This window comes from Bos indicus, chromosome 28, assembly GCF_029378745.1.
Source record: "Bos indicus isolate NIAB-ARS_2022 breed Sahiwal x Tharparkar chromosome 28, NIAB-ARS_B.indTharparkar_mat_pri_1.0, whole genome shotgun sequence".
NCBI classification, from domain to species: Eukaryota; Metazoa; Chordata; class Mammalia; order Artiodactyla; family Bovidae; genus Bos; species Bos indicus.
The window spans coordinates 13,627,825-13,655,483 of record NC_091787.1 but is presented as its reverse complement, the minus strand read 5'-3'; the positions used below and the strand labels follow the sequence as shown (position 1 = coordinate 13,655,483).

Genomic DNA, 27,659 nt, shown 5'->3' with positions numbered 1-27,659 from the left:
ACTTGTCTCTGGGTGGGGACAAGTCCCCGGGGACCTGCTTGAAGCCAGCTCATACTCAGGCCCACAGAGAGGGGACCGTTTGGCTGGGACTGTGTGTCACTGAGATGTCCAAAGAGAGGGCAGGGGAGGCGGGGCAGGCGACGGGGTCTGCAGCCATGGCTCACGCCCTCATGCATTCCACGGTGGCACTCAGGACTACTGCCTGGGCCCTTGCCATCTGCTGTGTGAGTACACAAAGCTCCCCCACCCGCAGCCCCCGAGTTTGGGGAGGTCATTCTGGACGGTTGGAATGAGTTGACAGGCACTCAGGGCAGCTCTGTTCCCCAGTGGAGCTGCCCAGACAGGTGCATACGTGTAACCTCCACCCCAGGAAGGCAACATCCAGACTCACACATCACTCTGGGTGGTATAGATATGATCGAAGAGGGACTCAATGGCCATCCACTTGACTGGGATCCGACCCTAAGGAGGGAGTCAAAGAAAGGCATTAATGTTGCTCTGAGATCCTGGGACCTGGTGTGGGGGGGCATGTCTCAGGCTCTTTCAGCTCTGAGGGGATGCTGAGTAATGACTCCAGTGTGTTCCTGGGTGCAGACCAGCAGCACAGCCTCACAGGGGCTGGCGTCCCAGCCCCACCTTCCAAAGCTTGGCTGAGACACTGGAGGGAGCCAGTCGGCCTGCCCACAGCTGTACAAGGCGTGCTGGTCACGCACCACTTCCCAAGGAACTGATGCTGAGTGCAAGCCAGGCCCCACTGTGGCCACTTCTGGGGAGATCAGGGGCACCCTGAGTGCTGCCCAGTGTGTAGGCTGGAAGCACTTCCATCGAGATCTCCCCTGATATCTGAGGGTGAAGGAGTTTGGGAAACCGACATCCAGTGTTTCCACCTTGGCAATTTCTGACACAAATGAACACACTAAAGGCCCTTCTGAGAAGCTCTGAGGGAAGAAATCAGTGTGAGTGTCTTGAGTCTGGTTTTTCCCACTTATTTTATCCCAGGGCCCTTTTAGCATCCTCTGAAAGACTGCCCTCCACCATGGAGAGGCTGGGGTTCAACCTAACAAATCCTCTCTAATGCAACTTAAGAAAGAGCTTTTTGGTACAAATAGATCAGGTGGCTTTCCTGGTGGCTCAGTGGTAAAGAATCCACCTGCAGTGCAGGAGATGCGGGTTTGATCTGTGGGTCAGGAAAATCCCCTGGAGAAGGAAATGGCATCCCACTCCAGTATTCTTGCCTGGAGAATTTCATGGACAGAGGATCTTGCTGGGCTACAGTCCATGGGTTGCAAAGAGTTGGACATGACTGATTGATTAAACAACAACAAATAGGTCAGCCTCAAGGCACAAATCAATTTAAAAAAAGGCATTTGCTTTGGATTTTAATGCATTTATTATAATTCCTTTTTAAAAAAAGTACTATTTAGGATTCATACCCTACATGAAATGTGACTGCTTCGAGGGTGTGTGTTTCTAACAATGCCACCCACAGGCTGTGCTCTCAGGGGCCGAGTTTGGGCACCTTGTGCTTCCTTGCTGGGTGACACAGGGCCTTCCCGAGGACCAGTGCATCAACAGGAAGTTCCATCCACCCCCCTCCACGGGGTACAGAGCACCCCACTCCACTTCCCCTTCAGCACTTCTAAGACGTGCTGTCACAACGGAAACCCAACAAGAAATCAAACGTCATCCTCACAGCCCCAGGACCACCTGGGCTTCTCTCGTCCCTCAGAACAAAGCTGAAGTGTATGTCGTGGCTTTCTGTGTTTTTCTTTTTGAGCAGCATCTGTTCTGAATGCCAGCTTAGCTGTGTGTTTTGAGGGGGCCTGTGATCTGCCCTGTCTAGTCTGTCACAGGGAAGCTACTGGAGAGGGGTTGAGAGAATAACAGCATCAAGAGAGTCAAGACCAATGTCACAGGGAAGGGGACCACACCAGGGAACCAGGTTTCCCAAGAAGGGGCCCGAACCACCTGTTTCAGTGACTTGGAAAAAAGCTTCCCAAATCTCTACCCTGCGACTCCGGACTTTGTCTCCAGGACCCTCTTGATCGCCTTCCAAACTCGCTTAGTCAGCGCTTCCTAGGCCCTTGGACCAGGAGCATACCCTGCTGTAAAGTGGTTCATCCCCTTCTGTGAAGAATGACTAGCAAGCTTGGGTTTAATTCATTTTTTTTCCCCAAGCGAAGGACTAAAGTTACACAGAGTAAAACAGTGACCTTCACTCTGCAGCAGTGAGAGGAACAACTGCAGACAAGAAGACTGTTATTTCTGCAGTGGTAGGTGACCTTTAGAAGTGATAGTGATGAAAAGCAAGAGAAGCTGCAGGAACCCCGCTCCCCAGCAGGCAGCTCCGAAACAGCACGTGTGGCTGTGAGGAAGAGAAGGAACAGGCTCAGGACTGAGTCCTGCTCTGGGTCTCTGGAGACCCAGGACTAGGGAAGAGTTAGGGGATGTGGACTGGAAGTTTACACTCTAAAAACCTGCTTTATCTTCTTCAGATTAAAATCTGTCCCCACCCCGTGGGCACCCTGACCACTGCCCTCTGCCCTCAGGCCAACACACCCCAGGACCTGGTACCTTGCTCCTCTTCACATAGGAATCCTCTTCATAAACATCTCGGGACAGACCAAAATCTGAGATCTTCATCCTGCGGCCCTCAGCTACCAGGACGTTTCTGGCTGCCAAGTCCCGATGGACAAGCTGTGGGGAAGACAACAGCAGGGACCCCTGAAACCCGGGCCCATCACCGGCAGACGGGGCGCAGGGCTGGGGTGGCACGCACCTTCATCTCAGCCAGGTACTGCATCCCTCGTGAGATCTGCCAGGCAAAGGAGATGAGGTCGCCCATGGTCAGGGCCCGCTCCTCCGGGTTGTCCAGGTAACTGGAATTGCGGCTGCCCCCGCTGCCCACGTAGCCAGGCCCCGCCTTGCGGCTCTCTCGGAGGAAGCCCCGCAGGGAGCCGTACTTGGCATACTCCACGATGAGGAGCAGTGGCCCTGGGGGCAGAGTGGTAGGTACGTGGGCTGGCTGCCTAGGTGGCCCTGGGCAGGCAGAAGTTGGGCCAGCATGCGGCAGTCACTTCCGGCAGCCTGAGGACTCAAGCCCCAGCTCACTCTCACATCACTCTGCTCTCCACCTTGCAGCGCTATGTTGCTTCAGCCGTGTCTGACTCTTTGTGACCCTGCAGACTATAGCCCGCCAGGTTCCTCGTCCGTGGGATTTTCCAGGCAAGAATAATGGAGTGGGTTGCCACGTCCCCCTCCAAGGGATCTTCCCAACCCAGGGATTGAACCCACGTCTTTAACGTCTCCTGCATTGGCAAGCAGGTTCTTTATTACTAGTGCCACTTGGGAAGCTCCTCTATCTTGCAGGGGCTTTGGATTCCAAAGCCAGCTGCCTGGACGGTTGACCACAACCTCTTTCCTGGGTGCCCAGGGCAAGCAGTCACTGCATTTGGAGCTGCCCTGGGAGATAACCGCTGCTGCACAGATGTCAGGCCTTTCTGTACCCCTGGTCTTGCCATACTATTACCTGGGGACGGCTGATGGAGGCAGAGGTTCTGGACTGCCCGTGGCCACCCTCTCCCTGCCCTGCCTGCTCTTGGGCCGCAGTCCTGCCCGAGGCCCGGCCCTGAGTGCTACTGGTGCTGACCGGTGTCCCTGCTGCTCTGTCCCTGTCGGCCTCCCATCTCCCTCACACCCCACACACACGTGCACACACACACAAAGTGAGAGGCCCCCAGGGTGGCAAAGCAGTTTTGGAAGCCCAGTAGAGCAAGATGCTCTTATGTGAAAAATGGTGATGCTGCCTTTGCCACCCCAGGCTGGGGTGGGGCTGAAATCACCTGGAGGTTATGGCGTATCTAGTTCCCAGTAGGTGCCCAGGAGACACTGCTCGTCTCTGGACTTCCCCGTCTTAGGGGCTTGGCCTGGGGCAGGGTGCTGACAACCAGGATGTTGCCAGAGACCTCACGGCAGCCCTGGAAGGCCCAGGGAACGCTCCTGTGGCTCCCCTCATGGTCCACTGACACACAAGTTCCAGGCAAGGGCCAGAGTCAGAGACCGTGCTTCCGGGAAGAGAGAGGACAGGGGCCAGAGAAGAAAAGGATGGGGAAGAGGGAGAATGCAGAATGCAGCGGCCCGGAGCCCCTGGCCTGTGCCCGGCAGCTGCTAGGCCCCGGCCGCTCTTACCGTCCTGGCTGCAGGCCCCGTACAGCTTGATGACTTGCGGGTGGTTGACCTGCTTCAGGAGGTTGAACTCTGATAGCAGGTCCCGCAGCTCGCTTGGGGAGGCATTCTCTGAAATGCACAGAAACAAAGCGGGTTGCAAAGCCCCTGCTACCACCTTGCTGGGTCACAGACGCACACGAGGGGTCTACACAGACTCGTCTCCTTCCCAAACATCCTACCCAGGTTCAGACTGAGGCCTGCCAGGACTTCACTGCTTGGGGCTACTCTCAGCCCATGGAGGGTCAACAGGGGCCTCAAGTGCCTCCAGGGAGTAAGAACTGGAGGAGTGCACTTTCATGTGAGCAGATCTTTCCATGGAAAGCCTTCTGGGCTGGGCTATGCACGCAAATGGCATTATTTCCCTGCAATCACCATCTCTCAAAGACAGTGGTGCACAAAGACACCCCTCCATTAACCCTTCTGGGGAGGTAAAGGGACTCCCTGGTGTCCCCAAACACCTGCTGACCAAGCACTTGGCAATGGGGGTGTGAGGCCCTGGAGAAAGGTGAAGGCCATGAGACTTCACGGAAGTCCTCTCACCACACTGAGCATGTGAGTCCCAAGGGCAGACAGAGTTGTGCTCAGGAGCTTGGGTGTGGAGGTCTCCTGGCCAAACCATTCTCCTGGGTCATGGCCCCACATCCCACTGCCCAGCTGTGCCACCACCTCTGGCTGTAGACTTGTCTGGAAACGAGAAGACAGCTGGGAGATGGGGCATTTGGACCACACGTAGGTGACCCAGGGCCAGTCTCACTGTGCCCTCTTAGGGCCTGGGGTCTCATAGGCAAGGGGTGACCCCAGTCTGAGGGCCTGGGTAAGTACACAGAAGTACCCGGCACTGCATGGCTCCCCAACTGCTGAAGATCAGTGTGCATTAGACCAAAATGTGCCCACCACATGGCTGCTGGGCCCTCAGTTGGTCCAGCTGAGCCAGAGCTGGGCCATGGCAGAGGACCGGCTACCCAGTCCCTGCCGAGAAGCAGCAGTGAAGACACCCAGCTTGTGCCAAGACTGGAGCAGTGCTTGCCCGCTAAGGGCCGGTGGGGGACTGGGCAAGGCAGGGCCCCGGGGGGCAGGGGCCAGTCCTTACAGGTGGTCTCTTCACCAGGACTTCAGTGGACGCTTGGCGAAAGGAATAAATGCGGCAGACTGGGGTGGGGAGAGCTGTCAGTTTTGAACTAAAGGGCTTTTCAACTCCGATCTTTACCCAACAGAAGCAGCATGGCTCTGGAAGCTTTCAAGGGAGGAATGCCTTACCCCGCTTCGCCAGGGACCACACCAGCCCACATCATCCGTGGTGGGGGGTCCCTAGACTGCAGCCGCTCAAGAAGAGCAGGGGTGGGGGATTGGTTCTTCAGGAGGCAGCAGGCTGACTGCCAGAGTCCTGGCTGTCACTAGGGCTTCATCCACCCGCTGGGGCCCCCGCAGGTGTGACTGGCAGAGCCCCCTCTGTGTACTGCCCAGTCAGGTACCTTTCAGCATCTTCACAGCCACAGTCGTGTACCCCGCTTTGCCTTTCAGCCGGAAGGCTGTGGCCTTGACCACTTTTCCAAATTCGCCTTCTCCCAGAGTTTTTCCAAGCACCAAGTTCTTCCGAGGGAATTCCCACTTGGGATCCTCCTACATTGGGTGTGAAGGAAGAAGAGAGAGAAGAGAGATGGTGAAGGTAAGAGGAAAGGAAGAAGGCAAGAGCCGGCAGACAAGCTCCAGTGTGCAGATGACCGACTGTCACCTGAAGTGACAGGTGACAGTCACCATGTCCAAGGGCAAGACCCCACAGTCAAGCCCTGAGGTGCCATGACAAGATGCGTCCCCCCGACAGGAAGGCAGGTGTTGCCACAGACCGGCTGGACTCCGTATGCTCATACCCTCACTGGCCTCCATCTACTGTAGATGCCCTGGGCCACCCCAGGCCCAGGGCCTGGTATCTCCAGTGAGGGACTCAGGGTTTACTCAGCACCCAGTGCTCACAGGGGAGCACAGCCTCTTCCCCAGGAGTCAGGCCCAAGCCTCATGGCGCCTCCTCTGCTTTGGACATCAGGCATTGACAGCGGCCCGGGCTCCAGGACTTCAAAGAGAACTCGAGCGGCACCTGTGGCCCCAGATGCCTACCAGCCCTGGACTCCCAGCTACAGGTGGGAGTGTCAAGGACACCTTTCTGGTGTGGCAGCCTCTAGAAAGTTACCACTGTGCCCCTCAGAACCCTCCCCACCACCCCTCCCTGCCAACATGTGGAAGGGTCTGCTCCCCCCACAGCCCAGCCACTACCCAGAACTTGCACACACCAGCCTTCCCAACACGCCATGCCCACTGAAGACCCCTCTGGGGTGGGGCCTTCCCAGACCCCGAGGCTGGCTCGAAGACCTGAACTCTGGGGATGCTGAAGCCTGTCTGGAACCTGCCCTCCTGTCAGCCCTGGGTGCCCAGGTTCCCAAGTCTCGCTGCAGCTGGGTGTGGGCGTGGCTCCAGGGGCTGCTTATGATATGCCTGCCAGGCTCGCCTAACCCACAGACACACCACCACTGGGGACCCACTGCCCCCCAGAGACCAGAGCCCTGTGTTCTTACATCTGGGAGCAGAGGCAGCCTCCTCTCAGCACCACGGCCAGGGGCGCCTTCCAGCCAGCTCCCCAGGCGTCCTGGTGTCTCAGCTTCCCCAAGAACCCATTTTGTTTGTTCTTTAAGTTGCAAAAGAGTCAGTCGTGTCTGACTCCCAGGGACTGTAGCCCACGAGGCTCCTCTGTCCATGAGATTCTCCAGGCAAGAATACTGGAGTGGGTTCCCATTTCCTCCCCCACCAAGAACCCAGAGTCAGGCTCAAAGGTGACAACACAGTCACCACCGCCCTGGTGTCCACACTGCACTGGATAACAGCTGACTGCACGCAGAGACTGGGCTAAGAGGGGATATCATGGATTTGTTTCTCTTTAAAAGTGCTAAAAACCCAAAGTGTCCTCCCCACTTTATGTAAAACACAACTAAGGCCAAAGGGTCGAGTAATGTGTCTAAGACCTCAGAGCTGGTCAGTGTGGCCCCTGGGCCTCAGGCCCAGCTCTGGCTTCTCTGCACTCTGGGCTGGAGGCCGAAAATGGTCCGTGGCCCCCCAACAGAAGAACCGCTCTCATTGTGCATCTCAGCACAAACTGCCAGGGCATATAAGGGAATCAAATGGCTCGTCCCTGGGCCACGAGGGCCATCCCCAGATGTGGTGGCCTCAGGGGCCTCCCTCCTGACTTTGCCGGTTCCAATCACTCAGCAGCCCCCAGTCCCCGTAGCATTTCAGTCTCCTCAGCAAGCACACTGGAGGGCAGACAGGCAGAGGAGCGGCCTGGTCGGGCAGGAGGTGGTGTCTGAGGCTCCTGCACTGACTGCAGGCCCAGACCATGCCCTGGAGGAGGAGGCTTGGGCTGACTCTCCCCACTTGGCAGGCCAGTCACTGAGTCCTGGGGCCAGGCTCCCCCGCAGATGCCTGAGAGGCCTCTCAGCGCCCCCACTCTCCAAGCCACAGACAGACTCCCCTCCCGGCTGCTGCCGCCATGGCCAAGCCCCCCACCTGCCAGTCTCTCTCGCCTGGGTAGGGACAGTGTTTCATCACGGGGCTCCTACCCAACAGGCTCCCCAACAGAGCGACCTGTGGAAATGAAGGCAGAACAGTGGCCTCCAGCCCTAGGGCGGTCCTACCCTCTGATAATAAAACTCACACTCCTTCTCAGGGCCTCCCCCCAGACTTCGTCCTCTAGCACTTGGGGCCTACGCAGGAGCGATCTCAGGAGGGTACAGAGTGGCCTGCCCTTTTCTTGGAGCCTAATGGCCCAGATCTCACTCATTTAAATCAGCACCCATCCTTCTCCACCCTGCTTCACACTCTCTGCCCCACCCCTGCCTTCTGCCCTCCCTGAAAGGCAGCACGGTGGAGGTAGAGGATGACTGGAAGCTCACAGGGTCCTCCCAGCGGGCAAGGGTGCAATAGCCCCGGGGGCCCTGCACCCTCTGTCCCCGCCATTCCTTCCCCAGCTGCCCTAGACCAGAGGATACCCACAGGGCTCCCTGGAAGGGCTGCCTCCCTGGCCCTGCTGCCACCTGGAGAACCTCACCGGGATCTTGAAGGTGTCCACCGAGACCTGGTTCTCCATGGAGTCCAGAGAGGGCCGGCGGGCGCCAGACGAGGAGTAGCTGACCGGGAAGGCTTGGGCGGGCCGGCGGAAGGTCATCTCGGCCGAGGCAATGGGCGGCTTGTGGGCGTTCTTGTGGTAGCGGTGGATGCAGAACGTGGACAGCAGCACAGACACGATGAAGGAGAAGAGCACGGCCGCCGTGATCACTGTGCGGCAGAGCTCATCACACAGGGAGTCTGCGGGCAGGCGGGGGCCGTGAGAGAAGACACCCCGGGAGAGGGACCCCCAACTCCCAACAGAGCCACACCTGTGACAGCCAGGAAGTGGCTGCTGTGACTGACTGTGAGCTGCCTGCCAACCCTCCGGACCCATGGCAGGTACTGTTCGTATGTTTTTGCTACAGGAGACTGTTATTGCCCTTTTCTGGAAGGAATGAGCACTCATAAGCAGCCTGCCTGAGGTCACACACCAGAGGTTGTGCACCCCTGCACCCCACCACCCCCGACCCTGGAATGCTGCACTGAAGCCAGAGGCCCAGGGGCTCTGGGGGTGGGAGGAGAAGCTCTTCTCCTGCGCTCCTAATATCGTCTGTATTTTCTTTATGTTCGATATATAGTGGAGAGGAAAGACAAGTAGCCCAGGATCTGGGCTGTGCAATGATCACTCAAATGCCAGAAAAGCTCCCCATGTGTTCAGTGGGGCCCCCCTGTTCTAGAAGAAGCACCTGGAAGCTGCTGGGAGGGGGGACCCAGCTGGCCAATGCCACAGGCCCAGAAAAGGCTTTACACAGGGACAGTCTGAGGAGATGCTGAGTTATTTGGTGGAAGAACTAATTTTTCAGTCCAATCTTTATTATAGAACTTGAGGCCGAATTCTTTGGTGGTCCAGCGGTTAGCACAGGGAGCTTTCACTGCCGTGGCCAAGATTCAATCCTTGGTTGGGGAACTAAGATCCCACAAGCCTTGCGAAAAAAAAAAAAAGGAACTTCAAGCCACAAGGCGGTCTTAGTAGCCCTGAGCCAGCTCCTTGTCTGCACACATGGGGGAACCAAGACCCCAGGGAAGGAGAAGTTCTCCTAGGTATCTCTTCCTTCCTGCAATCTTCTCCCTCGCTCCCTGGAGGCTCAGGGAGGCATGAGGATCCCAGCCAGCTGTGCCCCCCGCCTCCCCCAACGCACCCTGGCTGTCCTCTGGCTCGCAGAAGCACTTCTTCTCCTCAGGGAAGCAGTTGCAGATACCGAAGCCAGCTTTAATCCCCCGGCGCTCCCCAGGCTCGTGCCCACCAATGATGCTGCCGCCCCCTGAGGACAGACATCACCCACTCAGCAGCCCACTCTCAGCCTCCAGGGGGACCTGGCCAGCCAGGACCACCAGACAGGGTCATGAGAGGCCCCTTCCCACCTGATGTCAGCACTCTCAGGCCCAGGAAGCACAGTGAGCTCAGAAGTCTGGGTCACCCTGGGCAGGAGCCTCAGCATGCATGCATGTGTGCTAAGTTGCTTCAGTCATGTCAACTCTTTGCAACACTATGGACTGTAGCCCACCAAGCTCCTCTGTCCATGAGATTCTCCAGGCAGAAATACTGGAGTGGGTCACCAGGCCCTTCTTCAGGGGATCTTACCGATCCAGGGATCAAACCCGCGCATCTCCTGCATTGGCAGGTGGGTTTCTTTACCACTAGTGCCATCTGGGAAGCCCCAGTCGCAGCATGATGGGCCTCCAAACCAGCTCCCTGGCCGCATTGGGCGAGAGGAGGAACCTGCAGGCTGCCCTGGGCCCTGGCCAAGGTCCACACTTGGTTACTTTTCAGAAGCAGAAAAGGGGTAGTGGGGGCAGCTGGGAGTCAGCAAAACAAGGGACAGGGAGTCATGGACAGGAGTTGGCCAGGGAAACACTGGAGAATGTGGGTCAAGCCGGCAAGCTCTAGTTTTGGGGGAGGAGCGCCTTTATTCAAACAAAATGTTAGGAAAGGGTTCTGCACTCAAAACCCAGGAACTCGGCTGGTCTGGCTGAAGTGCAGGTGAGAGTCGTTACTCCCCACCCATCCAGGCTCCTGCTCGCTCAGGCTCATGGTGCAGACTCCTCAGGTTGCTTACGGAGGCAGTCCTGGGGGCAGATGTTGGGGTCTCTGCTCTCCACGGCGTCACAGTGGCCATCGGGGCAGGTCCTGATGCTGGGGGAGCAGGTGGAGAAGTTCCTGGTGATCCCTACAACACAGAGCGGGCAGGTATGACCACAAGGGAGCAGCTGCCCTGTTCGGACTGCAGAGCCAGGAGGGTCGCACCCCAGGGCCTTCCAGGTCAACCCTGTACCCCACCCCATCCCCTACAAGGAAAAGCAAACTGAGATCTGAGCAAAGAAGAACCACACACAGAGCCCCACCAGCGGGGCATGCCTGAGGTGCAGGGCAGCCAGGATGGTGAGGGCCGGAGGAGCCAGGCAGTCCCAGAGCTGTGCCAGGGAGACCAGACGAGGCTGGGACCCTCTCTAGGCCGCAGTGTGGGTGGAACCCTCTGATTGGCGGACCCAGCTGGCAGCCAGCCACTGTCCACACCCAAGCCTGCTCAGGTCCCTCCTATTTGGGTCCACGTCCCCTGGACTGGGACCTCCCGGGTACAGCCTCTCTGAAGACCATTTTGGATATTTTGAATTATTTTAAGGTTTGTGTTTTCATGAAGTAAAGCCAACTACAAATGACATGTCAACAGTGTAGCCTACCTTAATTCCTCCACTTCTTGGACGCACAGTAATATTACCAAGAGATCTTCGAAAAGGGTCTGTGAACTATGTGTCTAAAAGCATTGGGTGAATGGGGGGAAGAGTGGGGAGAAGGGATAGTCAGGGAGTTTGGGATATACATGTACACATGCTATATTTAAAATAACCAAAAAGAACCTACTGTATGGCACATGGAACTCTGCTCAATATTCTAAAAAAAGCCTCAATGGAAAAAAAATTTGAAAAAGAATATATACATGTGTATGTATAACTGAATCACTGTGCTGTAGACTGGAAACTAACACAACATTCTTCATGAACTATGCTCCAATATAACATAAAAAGTTCAAAAAAAGAAGGCATTGGGTGAATACAGTGGCTCAGATAGTAAAGAGTCTGCCTGCAATGCTGGAGACCTGGGTTCAATCTCTGTCTGGCTTGGGACGATCCCTGGAGAAGGAACTGGCTACCACTCCAGCATTCTTGTCAGAAAATTCCATGGACAGAGGAGCCTGGCGGGCTGTAGTCCACGGAGTCGCAAAGAGTCAGACACGAGTGAGCGACTAACACTTTAACTTTCACATTCACAACTGCATGTGTATCTATGTGTACATGGGTAGAGAAATGGATATACTCATATTAATTACCATCTGGTTTGGGCACCAATACAGAAATTCAGAATTTTAGAATAAAGTAAAAAGAAAACACACACATCTCAACTTTGGCCCCAACCTTCTCAAGTCTAGAGCGAGTTCAGGCTCAGGCGCCTGTGATTCCATCGGTGATAAACAGTTGGAAAGTTCCCTGCTCCCTGCGCTTGTGACCATCGTCTCTCGGCATCAGGAGCCACGGCAGGGACCGAGCACAGGGGAAGACTCGATGGGCAGGGGTGGGAGGTGTCGCAGAGGCTGGCAGGGCCCGCACGCACAGACCCCACTCCCACTCAGCCCTCATCACGCTCCCCACCGCCTGGCTCTGCCCAGGGCCTACCTTTGCCGTCTCCCTGTCTCCACTCGCACCTGCCCGTTAGAGAGCCCAGGCCGCCGCATTCCTCACATTCGGGCCGCCTCTTGCTGACCGCGCAGGACAGGGGGCAGCCAGGCTCCTCAGGCACGTCTAGGGGTGGCAGAAAGCAGTCACAGGGGGCCAGCCTGCCACGGGCACCCATGGGTGCAGGCAGCACTGGCTGAGCTGTCCCCACGAGTTGAGCCCAGAGGGGAGGCAGTCACTAAACTCTGGGGCCGCGGGGTAGTGAGGGGGCTGCTGGGGGAGGGGTGGCATCGCAGTCACACAGCGGGGCAGCTAGGGGGCTGAGTATGGAGTGGGGATGGGAGGTGGCCAGACTCAGCCAGGGACACACAGGACACCCAGTTAAACTTGAACTTCAGAGAACAGTGAATATCTGCTTTGTGTAAACACGGCCCTAACATCACAGGGACATAGGGGAGTTTGTCTTCTAACATACTGCAAAGGCTACATGAGACGTACTTACACCACAAAAATTGCTTGTTGTTTACCTGAAATTCACACTCCACCCGAATCCTATATCGTACCTGGCAGCCCTAAAACGAGTGCACAGGTAGGACCTGCTGACAGACGCGATGGGCAGCAGGGGCCACCCACAACGCTGTCACTCTGAACTAAACTGTGTCACACCTCCCCCCGTCATCCTCCCAGCACAGCTGGACGCTGTTTTCTCATCTTACAGAGAAGGAGGCTCAAGGAAGCCCACCAGTCAGTGACGGGGTACAGGACCGCACCCTTCTACAGGGACAGCCCGAGGCTCTGCCACACCCCGTCCACCCCGACCCTTCCCGCAGCCCGGGCACTCACATATCCCTTCCACGCTAACGAGCAGCGGGGCCTGGGCTTGCTGGCGGGTTGGTTTCTCGGCGGCCACCACCGTGTACTGGAGCTGGGCACACTCGGGCCGCTGCAGGGCCTCTATGTCATTCACGAACAGGGTCCCCGAGGTGTCCTCAGCCGAGGTGACCATCCCCAGGGCGCTGCAGTTGGCGCTGGAGGGCTGCAGCCTGTACTGCACTTGGATGCCGCTGAACTCCTGGCAGTTTTCCACGCAGACTTTCCCGATCTAGGCATGGGATCAGGGAACCCTTAGCCGGGTGGCTGGACCACCTGGGACAGTGGCTGGAGGGGCTCCGTGCCAGCTTGAGTCCCAGGACAGTTTCCCACTCAGCCCAGAGATGGCGGCCCCCAATCTCCCCATCCTCCAGGCCCCTGGAGTCTTTAGACCCATCTGCCTGCCTGGCCTGGCCCTGCCCAGGCCATGACACCACCCTTCACTCCTGTTCCTGGGAGGCGGAGGTGGAAAGAACACAGGGTTCCGGGCTTTGGTTTAGGGACTGGCCCTCCAGGGAGGCGCTTGCCGGCTTGCCCGGCTCACCCCTCACTTGCTTCCTCATTCGAGCACAAAGGCAGCCTGGATGCCTCCCACACACCTCCCTCTCCTCTGGGCAGGCCCGTCGTGCTCTGGGGACCACTAGGGTCCATCCTTAGTGTCCTGTCCGGGTCACCTGCCTGGTCAGTCAGAGCACGGCACTTGGGCCACAGTTCACACAGCAGGGTTACTGTCCCACCCAGGACCCGCAGCCTCCTAAGACTTGGGCCGGAACCCCTGGGAGAGAAAGGATACTTCTCTAGGGATGCCTCATGGCCGCAGTGGTCACTGGGGCCTGGAACTCTCCTTTTCCCTCCCTCACCACCCAAGTTGGAGTTAGGGTTGCTGGGGCTTGAGATCAGAAGCTCTGACTAGTCAGGGCTGAGGGCTGGGGGACTGGAGGCAGGCACAGGGCCCCCTGCCTGCAGCCACAGGCCCTTGCTCAGGCCCAGGGCAGAGCCAGGCTCCACCAAGCCCACTCCTGATACGACAACAAAACCACCTCCTGGGCTCCGAGCACTTCCTTGTACACAGCAGGTTCACTTCCACTTTCTCCTGTGATCCTCAAGACTGCCTGAAGTCACCACCTTCAATTTATAATCATGAATACTAAGCGGGGGGCGGGGAGGCTGGTGAGAGACTGCAGTGTGTGTAAGGCCGGGATGGGACTCAGGTCCCTGCACCCTCCTGAGTCCAGGCTCAGGGAAAGACTTAGTGGGCAGGGCTGGGGGGCATCGCAGAGGTTGGCAGGGCCTGCCCTCCCAGATGCCACTCCCACTCAGCCCTCATCACCCTCCCCACTGCCTGGCTCTGCCTGGCAATGCCTGTGCCCACCTCAGCCCCCCTGGACACCCCTCAGGCTCCTCTGCTTCATCACCTCTCACCACCCTTGCCCTCTACCTCCAGGAAAGGCCTGGCAGGAGTGGCAAGTGGGGAGTCTGGCTGTGCCCAAGAGTGGGACTCTTCTTGTGCTGGGTCCTGAGTGACTGCCAGGAGCGGAGAGGGCATGGGAACCACCCACAGAAACTGGCAGAGCCGCTGTCCTATGTAGGAGATGACCCTAAATGGGACATTCTAAAGGAGACATAGCCACAGCTATGCGATTAGGAGAATGCAGTATGTTAAGTCATATGCTTCCCGTAACTGCAAGTAAACTTTAAAAAGTGCTTCAGAGAAACATTCTAGACAGAACTGCACCAAAACGTTAAACACTGGCTGATATGAGGAAACGAGATCGCTCCTGTCTATCCCTTATACCCTTCTGACGAATTCTTACTACTTTTCCTTTTTTCCCCCTACTATTAATCACTATTTTCTGATGACAAATGCAAAATAAGCTCTAGCAAGCAGACTTGCAGGAAAGAAGAAAGTAGAAGCACTCCCTGTCTTTCCCTGATGCTGCTGCTAAGTCGCTTCAGTCATGTCCGACTCTGTGCGACCCCATAGACGGCAGCCCACCAGGCTCCCCCGTCCCTGTGATTCTCCAGGCAAGAACACTGGAGTGGGTTGCCATTTCCTTCTCCAGTGCATGAAAGTGAAAAGTGAAAGTGAAGTCGCTCAGTTGTATCCGACTCTATCGACCCCATGGACTGCAGCCCACCAGGCTCCTCCATCCATGGGATTTTCCAGGCAAGAGTACTGGAGTGGGGTGCCATTGCCTTTTCCGCTTTCCCTGCAGAGGTCTCCACTAAGGCCTGTGTTTGCACACTTGGAAATTTCCGGCAACGAAGACTTGGTTTTGAACATATGGAGCCACCTGAGACCAATACTTCTGCAAAGTACTTTTTCCCACTTCATTCACCCTCAGGAACATCTTTTCAAGTTGGCACAGATTTACCTGGCACTGCTCTTTCATTAGTAAAAAATGTAAAAATGCTGAGAAGGGAGAGGCCAAAGAGGGGCCCACAAAGCCCCCCAGCCCCTCTCACGACTGCTCCATTCTCCCACAGCCTTAGCCTCCCTGGCTCTGTGCCTGTTGCTCCCCAGGGACACTCTTTGTACTCAGGGAGGGAGTGTCCACATATGTCCCCCATGTGACCCCCATCCTGGGGGTCCCTGCTCCTCTATTCCCCTCCCCAGGTTGGCAAGAGGCCAGGGGCTCACCTGGGCGAAGCGGTGGGCCCGCCTGCTCACGGAGAAGGAGTAGGCGCTGGGCAGGCGCAGGCTGACGGGCAGCACGGACACGTTGAAGTGGAGGAGGACGACACCCTCCCCTGGGCCCTGGAAGTCTGAGTCGTTGACCAGCACGGCCAGCTGCACAGCCCAGCTCTCCGAGATGGGGAGGCTCCGGTTGAGAACCAGCTCTGCGGGTGGAGACATGTGATGATGGGCAGGGGCCCTGCCGAGGGTGGAGACCACTGCCCCACGCTGCTGCACATCTCCCCTGCAAAGCATTCCCTGGACACATGGGCATATGTGTGTCAACAGGTACTTCTACCCACATGGTACACAGACAACAGACCTGGCAGGAGGCACTAAGGTTGAACTATTTTAAACATGAGTCACTGTGCTGAGCTGAGCCCAGAAGACCCTCCTCAGCTGGGAGGTAACCTCAGCGAGGTGTGTGTGTGTGTGCGCCTGTGTATAAGGAAGATGCGTGTCGGGGGCAAGCACACACAGGTAAAGACCCACCACCACCACCACCATCACCACCTTCAAGATCCTAGGAAGACTGTCCTGGCCCCTGAGCACTTGTTGCAACAGCACCAGCCTCCTGTGGACCCTCAGATTCCACAGGCCTCAAGCACCCGGGAGCTTCCCACTCCTGAGCAGTCACCATGTGCCAAGGCTAAGATCCCCATTTAGTGGAGCACAAAGGAGGCGAGGATCTCTGGGAGCACATGGCATAGAGTGAGTGTGCAGGGGCAAGGATGACATTTTCCCTCGCACAGAACAGAGGTCATCAGAGGCTTGGTGAGGAAGGAGAAGACGGGAAACAGGATCAGGCCAGGCAGAAAGGGGTATAGGCACCAGTGGTCCTGGGTTCCCCAGAAGCAGGCCCCCAAACAAGGATCCAAGCACAAGGGGCATATTTGCAAGGTGATCCTACAAAACACAGGCAGGAGGGCAGGCGAGGGAGGCGGGGTTTGGCAACTGATGAGGACACCCCATCCTGCAGGTGAGCCCTGGGGGCACATGGTGCTTAGGCCTGAGGGTGGGCACGTTTCAGAAGCCAGACGGGATAGTCATCCCAGAACCCTCCAATTTGAGGGCACAGAGCTGCTACTGGACATCAATTCCTGTTAGCAGAGAGTTGCTGGTGGGGGGTCAAGGATCCCTGAGCACTTGGGCACCTAGGAGGTGGCACAGCTGGTGCCAGGGGCCAGAGGGAGATAGGTGTTGCAGTGAGCCCTGGTGTGGTCAGCACAGGGTAGTGTGGTTGGGTCCTGCCACGGTCGGCCTCGGGCTTGGGGCAGTTCAGGGAGAAAGGACGGCCTGTAAACACCCACCAAGGTGGCCAAGGTGAGCCCAGCAGAGACAAAGGCTGGGAAGAGGGTTGGAAGGGATGGCCACCTGGGCTGAGAGGGCCAGGATAGGTGTTTACGTGTGCAGGGTGCTGCCCTGCCCACGGAGAGTGGGCTGCCAGTTCCCCAGGGGGCCGTGTCAGGCCACACTGCTCCCCTCTTACTGTAGTCATGCACGGTTGCCCTCACAAAGCTGCCGTTGGCCTGGGCCAAGGTCTCATTGGGCGCGTGCTCCACTCGGAAGGTCCGGAGGGCCTTGGGGTCCCCAGAGAGCAGCGTGTTCGTGTACCGTCTCAGGAGCTCCCCGGAGGCTGGCACCACGTCTGCATCGAAGACACGTAACGTGGCTACCACTGTGCCCTGCAAAGAATACGGGGGCCAGTCAGGGCCCCGAAAGCCAGAGCCCATAGGAGGGCACGTGCCCCACAGGTTGATCACGTGTGTGCGGTCAGAGCTGGCTCCAGGGTCAGACTGACCAGGATTCGAGCTGCAAGGGGCCCCCAGCCAGCATGCTGGTCACCCTTCCTGGGCCACTGCACCTCACCTTTCCAACAGGTGCGATGGCATCTCCAGACTTCCCATGATTATTGGTTAGAACAGACGCCCTGGTGCTCTGTGGAAGACCTCATTCAGGTCCCCACAGTGCAGAGTGGTCACCCCCACACTCCTTCGAGGAAGCTGGGCCCCGCACAGTGGATAAGTTAGCTCAGTGTCATGGAGTGAAAGACGACAGAGCTGGGACCTAAGCACAGTGTCCACCAGTGTCTCTCCTAAAGCTTCTTCTGTACCCCAGGCTGGATGGGGGTCATGAGGGGCTTTCTGAGTAAAGTCACAGGTCATTTCTGCTCTCACTACTGACCAGGCTCCACAGTGTCACCATGGAGTTGCCCTGCAAGGCTCATGAGACATTTCCCTACGCCATGTGCTTTCCTCCTGCCCATCCATCCACCAAACCTGCTGCCGGGGTGCCCAGAGAAGCAGGCAACCACTGCATATCCGACTCCGACCCTCCCCTTGCCCCCGCCAGCCTGCCGGCTGCAGGAGAGCCCAGGGCCCAGCAGGTGGCAGTCACGCTCCGCCTGCGCGGGCCAGAGGAAGACGGGACCCGATGGGCGGGGCGGCGCAGGGACATCCCTGTCAGGTCCACTGGCCTGTCTTCCTCCACTCCGGGGTACCTTCCCTGAACTCACTGGCCCTCCCTTGAGGGGCCGACAGCCCGAAGAAGGGAACGCCCTCCTGCAGATGTCCTCTCCGTCTCCTCGGGGCAGCGCGCCCCGCCTGTGCAGCAGCACAGTTGCGCCCCTCTGATGTGAGCCCTGCCGGGTGACTCAGAGGCTGGGCACCCCTACTCCCAACCCCACAGGCACCCCAGCCCCTCCCCTCACCCTCCTCCCGGGGCAGGGATCAGCTCGGTGCCAGTGGGGCTGGTCCTCTCTCCTCCTCAGCTGTCCTGGAAACCAACAAAACCCCGACAGACAGACTGATGGACAAATGAAAGACGAATAACTAGAGTGGTCAGCCACATGACTGGATGGCTAGATGGACAGCTGAATAGACCAAGGAACAAATGACGAATGGAGGGACCCAGATGCCCAACAGAGAGACGACAGACACTAGACGAGCACCAGACAAACGCATAGGCACCTCCTTCCGCTTGAACTCCACCACGGCGCTGGCGCTGTCGACGCCCCCGAGGAAGGTGGGCGCAGAGTCGTCCTCGTCGTACACGGTCACGGGGAAGGGCACCATCACCTCCTCCTCGCGCGCGCCCACGCGAACCGTGCACGCGGCCACCAGCTCATACTTCTCCCGCTGCTCGCGGTCCAGGGCCCAGCGCGTGCTCACCTCCAGGCTGTCCGGATCGCAGCGGAAAGGCAGACTCTCACCTGAGCACCAAGCAGACCAGCAACCCCGGGATGACCCCGAGCTGCGGGGAGGGCGAGCTGCCTTCCTCAGGGGCCCGCAGGAGAGGAGACAGAGCTGGGGTGCATGCTGGCCCTGCGCTGCGACCCCTGTTTAGCTCCACAGTGGAGCACAGCCTCCAAGCACAGTTTGCAGTGAAGACACTGCTCTGAGCATCACTGTGCCTGCAGCCTGCACCGGTGCTGATAGGGAAGAGAGGGAACCAGGAGGTCTGCCTCAGGTCCTCAACCTGATCACCTAGGAGAGGCACACCCCTTCACACACCCTGCCTGCCTCCTCTGTGGCGAGGGCTGGCACCAGTCAGGCTGCAGCCCAGAGATCCAGCTCCTAGCGTTTGCTGGTTTTCGAAAAACTGTTAGGAATTTCCTTAACTATGGAAGCAAGACATGCTCATTTTAGAGAATGTGAGAAAAAAGCCACAATTCCACCACTTGAAAACCAACATGGGGGACATGTGGTGTGATTTCATGTTAACACACAAATATTTCTGACTGTCTGGTTTGGATCCCTGCCCTATACACCTGCAGGCTGCATGGCCTGAGGCTGATGGTTCTTGTCTCTTTGTGCTTCAGTTTCCTCGCCAGAAGATGAAGTGAAGTGAAAGTTGCTCAGTCGTGTCTGACTCTTTGCGACCCCATGGACTATACAGTCCATGGAATTCTCCAGGCCAGAATATTGGAGTGGGTAGCCGTTCCCCTCTCCAGGGGGGGGTCTTTCCAACCCAGGGATCGAACCCAGGTCTCCTGCACTGCAGGCGGATTCTCTATCAGCCAAAGCCACCAGGGAAGCCGCAGAAGATGAGATGCTGTGTGTATTCAAAAGTTCAATGACTCACTGCAACGTGATGAGGGGAGGACCAGTAATAACAACATACTCTTCAACCCAAGCCTGTCCCGGAATTCGTCCTCCAGAAACGACCCAGAAAGGGGGAAAAGCTGAAGGCTTGAAGGTGAACAGTGACCACCCCATAGCCAACCTCAGGAGGGCTGTCAACTCCACTTGGTGGAAAAATCACATCAAAGCCACATATTACATGTGAATTACACGTTTCCCTCTATTGATTATGGTTACAAAAACAGCTTTTATTTTTCTTTTAAGTGAAAAAGGCACCACACTAAAGCATAAGCTTTGGGGACAATTTTGTACAAAGACATCCATCCCTGTTGCAGGATAAATGAAAGGATGCTGGGAATGTGAGTGACTACTTTCCTTACACTACTGAGATTTCCTCTAACATTATGACCATGTGTGGGTGCCATCAACCTGGTGGGAATCCAGGCTTCATTTCCTAGCTGACCAGCATAGTAAGTGTCCCCTTTAAGTCCCCTTTAAACTGTCTAATGGCACCTCACACATGGCGGCTCAGTTGCCTTATCTCATCTCCACTCGAATCCAGTGCCCTTCTCCTACCCCATATCCATATGGCCTCCCCAGGGCCATTGTATATTAGGACCATCTTGTGACAAGGTCCACTGTCCTTACAGTGGCTCAGGTGGAATCCTGGAACCAAGGTTTGTCCCCTCGTGAATCTCTCAACACCCCACATTCAACTCCCCAGGAAATCTTGCTGGATCTTCCTGCAAAAACATGCCCAGAGCCTTCCTGCTTCTTGTGGCCTAAAGGCTTCCACCCTCAACCCCAGTCCTCATCCTCTCACTCAAGGATTTCTCCTGCCTCTTAATTGTTTTCCTGCTTCCTCCAAACCACTTACCCCAAATCATTTCTCACACATCAGCCAGACACACCTTTTAAAGGGAAGTTATAGCCTGTCAATGACACCCTCCCCTCCACCCCTGCAAGTACCTTCTACGGGTCCCTAGTCCCCTAACCAGGAAGTCCTGCCCCTTCCCTTGAATTTTTCTGCCCTCAGCAGCCTCTGCCCTCCCTTCCAGCTACAATTCCCCCTTGGCACTTTCAAAAGAGCTCGCCCTGCTTGCTGGGCACCCTCCTTTACCTTGCTCCAGCCACCTGACTTGGGACAGTGGTCTCCACCACTCTATGCCCTCTCAGCTTTACCTCCAACTAGTCTCTTCAGAGGCCACCCAATGTCCTTAGCACCCTTGTGGGCTCCACCTGCTATGGGCGTGGAAGGTCCAGACAGGTGGGATTTGGGCCTGAATTGTTCAGTTTCATCCTTGGTCCCTAGAACCACGCCTGGCCTGTGGCCTGCATACATGAGATACACACGGACCTCTGAATGAATGGATGATGGGGTGGTGCAGAGTCAACTTGGACAGCTCATGTAGAGGAACCACAGTGCTGTGCCTGGCACTCGGCAGGCATCGAGGAAGGCTCCATGCGGCTGGCACTCACCTCCCAGGAGCCTGTAGGCCACGCTGACGTTGGGGCAGAGGAACTGCACGGGCAGCAGGCGGAACTGGTGGAAGGTGCCGGGGGGCCTGTTCTCCCGGATGCGGAAGGACAGGCCTGACTCGGGGAAGCAGAGCTCCCGGGGTTTGAGGGCGCCGCAAGCTGGGAAGGAGGCATTGATGACGGAGAAGTACACACGGGCACAGCCCGGCCACTGGCACTCGCCCTCACGAACGGACGCGGGTGACAGGAAGACCCAGAGATAGACGGTAAGCAGTGGGAAGCCGCCGTCTGCAGAGAGACAAGTCAGGCCCCACTGGGGCATCAGCCACACCTGCCCAGCTGGGACCTGAATGGGGAGAGGGCAGGAGCTCGGGGCTGATGCAAAGCCTAGCCCTCACCAAGGCCTGCAGGACTCTGCTGGGCACCCCGCCTGGCCCCCACCTCCTGCTTGCCCCCTACGGCCCTGGACTTGGGATCTTGCAGCCTCAGGGCCCTGTGGCTCTGCTCCCTTGTCCTCACAGGCCCACCTCTCTGGTTATTCCAAGACTCAGTTCAAATACCCTTCCTCAGAGAGGTGCCCTGAGCCCTGGGTCTAAGACGGAGTGCTTCCCCAAGGTGGGCTCTTGGCACCTCAGGCGACCTCCCTTCCCTCCCTCACCCACTGCCCCAAGCACTTTCTTTCTTTTCTCACTTTTAAAAACACTACAGGGGTGGGATTGGGTGGGAGGTGGGAGAGAGGTTCAAGAGGGAGGGGACATATGTATACCTGTGGCTGATTCATTGTGATGTATGGCAGAAGCCAACACAATATTGTAATTATCCCTCAATTAAAAATAAATAAAAATAAAATACTTATTCTATTTTTGCCCATGTTGCTGCTTGTGGGATCTTAGTTCCCTGACCAGGGACTGACCCCAGGATCTCAACAATGAAAGTGCAGAGTCCTAACCACTGGACCCCCAGGGAATACCATGCCACCCCTGCAGAGACACAGACTTCCCCAGAGAGGGGATTTCTGGCAAGTTCCATCATGGAGGCACTATAGCAACCCCCCTCCAACCTGTCTGGATCTCAGCTGGGGCAGGGGCTCTTCCTGGGCCTTCTATCTCAGCCCTAGGGAAGTGTCCCCGCCTCACACCTGCTCCTCCCATATGTATCAGTCCTCTGCTTCTTCCTAGCCTGTCCTCTGTTGCTCCAGTCCCCTGCTGTGATTAATAATTCTCCATATAAACTTTCTCTGTTCTAATTACCGTGATTTCTCTCCTGACTTGAGCTGGCAGGTGCATGGGGCCACTCTCTAATTATGAACAGAACACGCCTCCTATCAAACTCAGACCCTCGGCAAATTCCACTCTGGCAGTACTGTTCACAGCACTCACAGGAGTTTGGGGCTGGCGTGAGGGTCCAGGGAGGCCCTGTCTATGGAGCAGGAGGTGGGGTTGTGACCACCACTTGGTGCCACAAGGCAGCACTCTGCTCCACAAACACTCTCCTCCCAGTGCCAGGGCACATGTGGGCTTCACTCCAGCTTGGACCCCTGCTCTGAGGAGCCGGCCAGGCCTTCCTCCTGCTCCACTTTCCTCCCTGGCACCAGGCCCCCGTCCTCACCAGGTGCCAAGGGCAGCCTGCTGCTGATGGCAAGGTGGGTTCTCCGTGCAAACAGCTGCTTCTCCACCAAGTTCCAGATCATCCACTAAATCAAGATCTTGGGATTTTTCTAGCCTTTCTTAACTCTTCTCTCACAACCCCACATCTCTGTTAATCCAACTGGAAAAGACATTTGGAGCCAGCATGGAGAGAGCCCCTCAAGTTCTACACATAAGTTCTCCAAAATCCCAACAGCCTCAGAAGGCCTGAGGGTCATCAGTGGTCCTCAAGCTCATCCTGGCTCCCTCACAGGCTGGACAAAGAAGACAGGCCAGCACCATCTCACTCCTTGGGAGCTGTGTGATGGGCGCTAAGGAGGGACAAGGAGAGGGCGGGGCGGGGCGTGGGCAGTGAGGCGTGTGGGGGTGGGGTCAGGGCCGCCCCCTTACTGCGGATGTTGAGCTTCTCCCAGGAGCTGTGGTCCAGGCTCTGGTTAAGGTAGAGAAGCCCCGTGTCCTCCTGGATGCGGACCCAGTCGTTCTCGTGCAGCCGCGTGCGGTAGGCGCCGTAGAGGTGCTGGCCCAGGCGGAAGCTGGGCACCTCCTCCGGCACGTCCCGCAGGGCGTGGACATAGAGCAGGGGCGTGCCGGCCGGCTGGTCCACGTATAGCTTCTCCCAGTAAGCATCCCTGGAGAAGTAGAGTCCCAGCGGGGCTGTGGGAGGCAGGGAAACACGTGAGGGAGGGAGGGATGACCACGGTGACCGTGACGGCAGAGCCCAGCAGCCCTCCCAGGCAGACCAGCTTTCCCAGCGGCTTGACTTCACATTTTAGCAATAGCTTCCTTGTGGGCCGAAAAAGAAAACCTCACTAATTTAAAATTCTGATCTAAGTAGGTCTTTCTCATCTGTAGTCCTAAGAACATCAACACACAGTTATCTGTATAGCTAAACACTAGCTGCAAACACACAGCTTTAAAACAGAAAGAGGAGGAAGTGAGGAAGCATAAACAGCTACAAAATCATCCTCAATTGCCCAAGATAGATAAGCACTTAAGCCACTCGGCTTTCACCCAGGCTTCTGCTCACATCACCTGGAGCCAGAGTTTTCAAGTGTACAAGACGCTGCCAGACAAGCAGAGCAGGCAGGGGTCCCCAAAGATGAACGAGAGTACTTTATAAGTAACAACGTGTGTGTGTACTAAGTTGCTTCAGTTGTGTCCGACTCTTTGTAACCCTATGCACTGTAGCCCTCCAGGCTCCTCTGTCCTTGGAGTTCTCCAGACAAGAATACTGGAGTGGGTTGCCACGCCCTCCTCTAAGAGATCTTACTGACCCAGGGATGGAACCTGCATAGCTTACGCCTCCTGCATCGGCAGGTGGGTTCTTTACCACTTGTGCCACCTGGGAAGCCCCTATAAGGAACAAAATCTTCATCTAAAGTCAAACACGCTTCTACCATAGTACCGAAAAATTCCACTCCATTTATCTGAGAGAAATGAAAACATATGTCCGTCAAGTGACTTGTTCACAAATGCTGGGGTTATTCACAGAGCCAAGAACTGGAAAGAACCCAGATGTGCTCCAGTAGGTGATCAGATAACAAACCTCGGTCCATCACACCATGGAACCCTATGCAGTCAGGACGGGGCACAAACTATTGATACACACAACAGCCTGGACACATCTCATAGACATCCTGCCAAGTGGAAGGAACAGCACAAAAGAATCACATGGCACCGTTCCAGACTGATTTTAGGGGACAGAAAATCAGCCCTGGGTGTTCACTGGAAGGACTGATGCTAAAGCTGAAACTCCAGTACTTCGACCACCTCATGTGAAGAGGTGACTCATTGGAAAAGACCCTGATACTGGGAGGGATTGGGGGCAGGAGGAGAAGGGGACGACAGAGGATGAGATGGCTGGATGGCATCACCGACTTGATGGACATGAGTTTGAATGAACTCCGGGAGTTGGTGATGGACAGGGAGGCCTGGCGTGCTGTGATTCATGGGGTCGCAAAAGAGTCGGCCACGACTGAGTGACTGAACCGAACTGAACTGAACTGAACCAGCTGGGGGTGGGAGGGGCAACAGACTAGAAAAGCAGGGGGCACATTTTGGGAAACATACAGGTTTCATATCCTGATGGGGTCACACAGGCACATCCATTTGTCACCAACATACAGCCAAGATTTCTGCATTTCAGCCTATGTAAATGTGGCCTAAATTGATCACTGAGGGGCTGTGGGAGAGCTGTAAAATGCCATGCGGAAGAGGGGTGCTGACCATGGCCACGCTGGGTGAACCCATGGACTGCTCAGCCTACTACTCTCTTGACTTGGTTTAGGTTCAACATTTTGCATCATAAAAAGTTATTTTTAAATAGTAAGAAGTTTTAAAAAGATGGATAAATGGGCAGGCAATGCTTAAAAAAACGACTGAAAACCTGCCAACATTCTCTACAAAGCACAAAAAATACTACCGCACAAAGCAAACATGAGAAACATTGTACTTGTGTGTAAGTACAAGTTCTCTTTTCAATCAATTTGTTTCCACATACATTCTGCTTCTCCTGCAGCCACCAGGGTGAGTGGTTGGTCCGCTCGGCACAGTGGAAGACACCCTGGGGCTGCCTGGGTCCTCGAAGACACACTTGTGTGTGGGCAACAAGTGCCGAGTGGAGTCAGGTGAGGAGAACAGGTTAAGACCTTTTGGATCCCAAAGTGGCGAAACAGTAAGAAAACTGGAAGGTTGCCAGCACTGTGCCAGGTTTCCCAAGGATGACTTCAAAGGCAACCTGGCTGGGAATGCCAACTTGGAGGGAAGTGTGCATTGATTGGGTTCCGCCCACCCAGAGTGGGTGCTGCCCTGCCGGACAGGCCTGGACCACGGAGCCAGCAGGAGAGGGAGGGAACAGGAAGAGAAACGGAGAGAGACAGAAGGAGGGAAAAGACAAAGGAGGGTAAGGAGTAAGGGGGAGAGGATGGAGGCGAGAGATGCTCTGGCCAGTAGTCAAAGGTCTGGCCCTGCACACCCGGGACTAAAGACAGAGATGGAAGGAAGGGGCTGCAGGCACGGTGCTGACCTATTAGACCTTTGGAAAACTGCTCCCTAGGAGTGCTGTCCCTGGAGTGGGACCCAGAGTCACTGGGCCTCTTCAGGTGAGGTGTTGGGAAGGGCAGCTGGACTTCAAGGAGCTGGCACTGTGCCCAAGTTGGGCTCTGCACTGGGGCCTTCCTGCCCCACCACCTCTTGAGGGAGGGGATCCACCCAGAGCATCATGCTGCCTGCCGTCCAAGGGGGTGGCAGTTCCAGGAGCCCCAGAAGAAGTCACCCTGAGGAACTCTGGGGAGGGAGCACGGAGACCTGACTTCCCCTGCCAGGGGTCTCACTGGTAGAGACCACGACAGGAGCCGCCCACACATGGCTGAATGCCACCCTCCTGTCCCACAGCCTCCCAACTGGCCACAAGGACATGGGCTTCCTCTCAGATGCACTCAGGATGCTCATTTCTTTTGGATTTAGTAGCCAACTCTCAGAGAAGGCAATGGCACCCCACTCCAGTACTCTTGCCTGGAAAATCCCATGGACGGAGAAGTCTAGAGGGCTGCAGTCCATGGGGTGGCTAAAAGTCGGACACGACTGAGCGACTTCCCTTTCACTTTTCACTTTCATGCATTGGAGAAGGAAACGGCAACCCATTCCAGTGTTCTTGCCCGGAGGATCCCAGGGACGGCAGAGCCTGGTGGGCTGCCGTCTTTGGGTCGCACAGAGTTGGACACGACTGAGCAACTCAGCAGCAGCAGCAGCAGCAGCCAACTCTAGCAGGGACGGCTGGCAGCTCAGAGAACTGTGTCAGCCCTAAATGGCCTCAAGACTGGCCTTGTCCCTGCTTCTGTGAAAGGGCGGCCAATGGCACCAGCTCGGAGCAGGCCTTTTGCAAGCTGGGCAGAGTGATGGGCCGCAGCTGACAGATCGATCCTCCTGCACAGCTAGGATTCACTCCACTGGCTCACGCTTCCTGAAAAGTACATACACGTCTACAGAGGACCCTACAGCATTGCTCATCACTGCTCTTGTGACAAAGACAGGAGTGCCCCTGTGGTGTTTCCTCAGCCAACGGGAGGGAAGGGGCAGCCGCAGAGAGGCTCCCCACCTGTAATGCACTGGAACCCCACTGCACTGCCTGGTAGAGTAATAACCCTGGGTCTTCCCTCCTCACAGAAACCAGAAGGGCTCCCAGTGCACAGCAGCCCCCTGTCCCGCCCCAGTAAGGCCAGATCTGGGAAGGCAGATTCAAAGTGGGGGTCAACACCAGACCCAGCCCTGCTGCCCCAAGACAAGTGCCTGATTCATAAGCAGCAGCCTGGCTTCCTTTCCCTCCAACGCTCCATGAAGTTTGCAAGTCAGAGGGTCTTGGGGGAGCTCTGGAGTGGGCTGTGGGGGGCTGGGGAAGGGGCGGGGAAGATGATGCTCACCCCCGTGGACAGGAAGAGGAGTGGCTTGCTTTTCCCTCCACTGCCACCTTCTCCAGAGGACCTGGCCCGCCGCATCTGCCCACCCTGCCTCTCAAAGGTACAGAGTGGGGTGAGCGTGGCCAGGTGGACCCACACAGCGCGAGGCCAGGCCCCGTGCACATGTGACCCTCCACTTTCTTGCAGCCCTAGACGGAGCTGCTGATGGGATCACTGCTTTGCAAGCAGGCACCGGGGCAGGACAGGAAGAAAGCTGTTTGTATGCTCGAGGGCACACGCATAGCCAGCCAGGGGATTGGGATTCGGAAGGCCGTCTTTCCAGCGGCACAGACCTCACCGGCCTGCTCAACCCCATGTCCCACAGTCTGGAACCCACGGTTACTGTGCCCACCCTCCATCCCCACCCCAAGCCCTGAGTGGTGACTGCAAGTCAGGGATGCTG

The 27,659-nt window shown here is 56.6% G+C and overlaps 1 protein-coding gene across 1 annotated transcript in view; it reads right to left on the bottom strand.

Moving 5' to 3' along the window:
- RET (ret proto-oncogene) overlaps nt 1-27,659 on the bottom strand; it is a 54,912-nt gene that overhangs the window by 7,175 nt on the left and 20,078 nt on the right. Inside the window, exons 2-16 of the mRNA XM_019953957.2 lie at nt 23,193-23,456; nt 21,157-21,444; nt 18,565-18,806; nt 17,085-17,280; nt 15,560-15,759; nt 12,892-13,150; nt 12,049-12,174; nt 10,437-10,547; nt 9,519-9,641; nt 8,321-8,577; nt 5,700-5,847; nt 4,189-4,296; nt 2,780-2,994; nt 2,575-2,697; nt 392-462 (exon numbers count right to left, since the gene is read on the bottom strand). Of these exons, the coding sequence (XP_019809516.1) occupies nt 392-462; nt 2,575-2,697; nt 2,780-2,994; nt 4,189-4,296; nt 5,700-5,847; nt 8,321-8,577; nt 9,519-9,641; nt 10,437-10,547; nt 12,049-12,174; nt 12,892-13,150; nt 15,560-15,759; nt 17,085-17,280; nt 18,565-18,806; nt 21,157-21,444; nt 23,193-23,456 (2,731 nt within the window). The remainder of the gene's footprint in view (nt 1-391; nt 463-2,574; nt 2,698-2,779; nt 2,995-4,188; nt 4,297-5,699; nt 5,848-8,320; nt 8,578-9,518; nt 9,642-10,436; nt 10,548-12,048; nt 12,175-12,891; nt 13,151-15,559; nt 15,760-17,084; nt 17,281-18,564; nt 18,807-21,156; nt 21,445-23,192; nt 23,457-27,659) is intronic.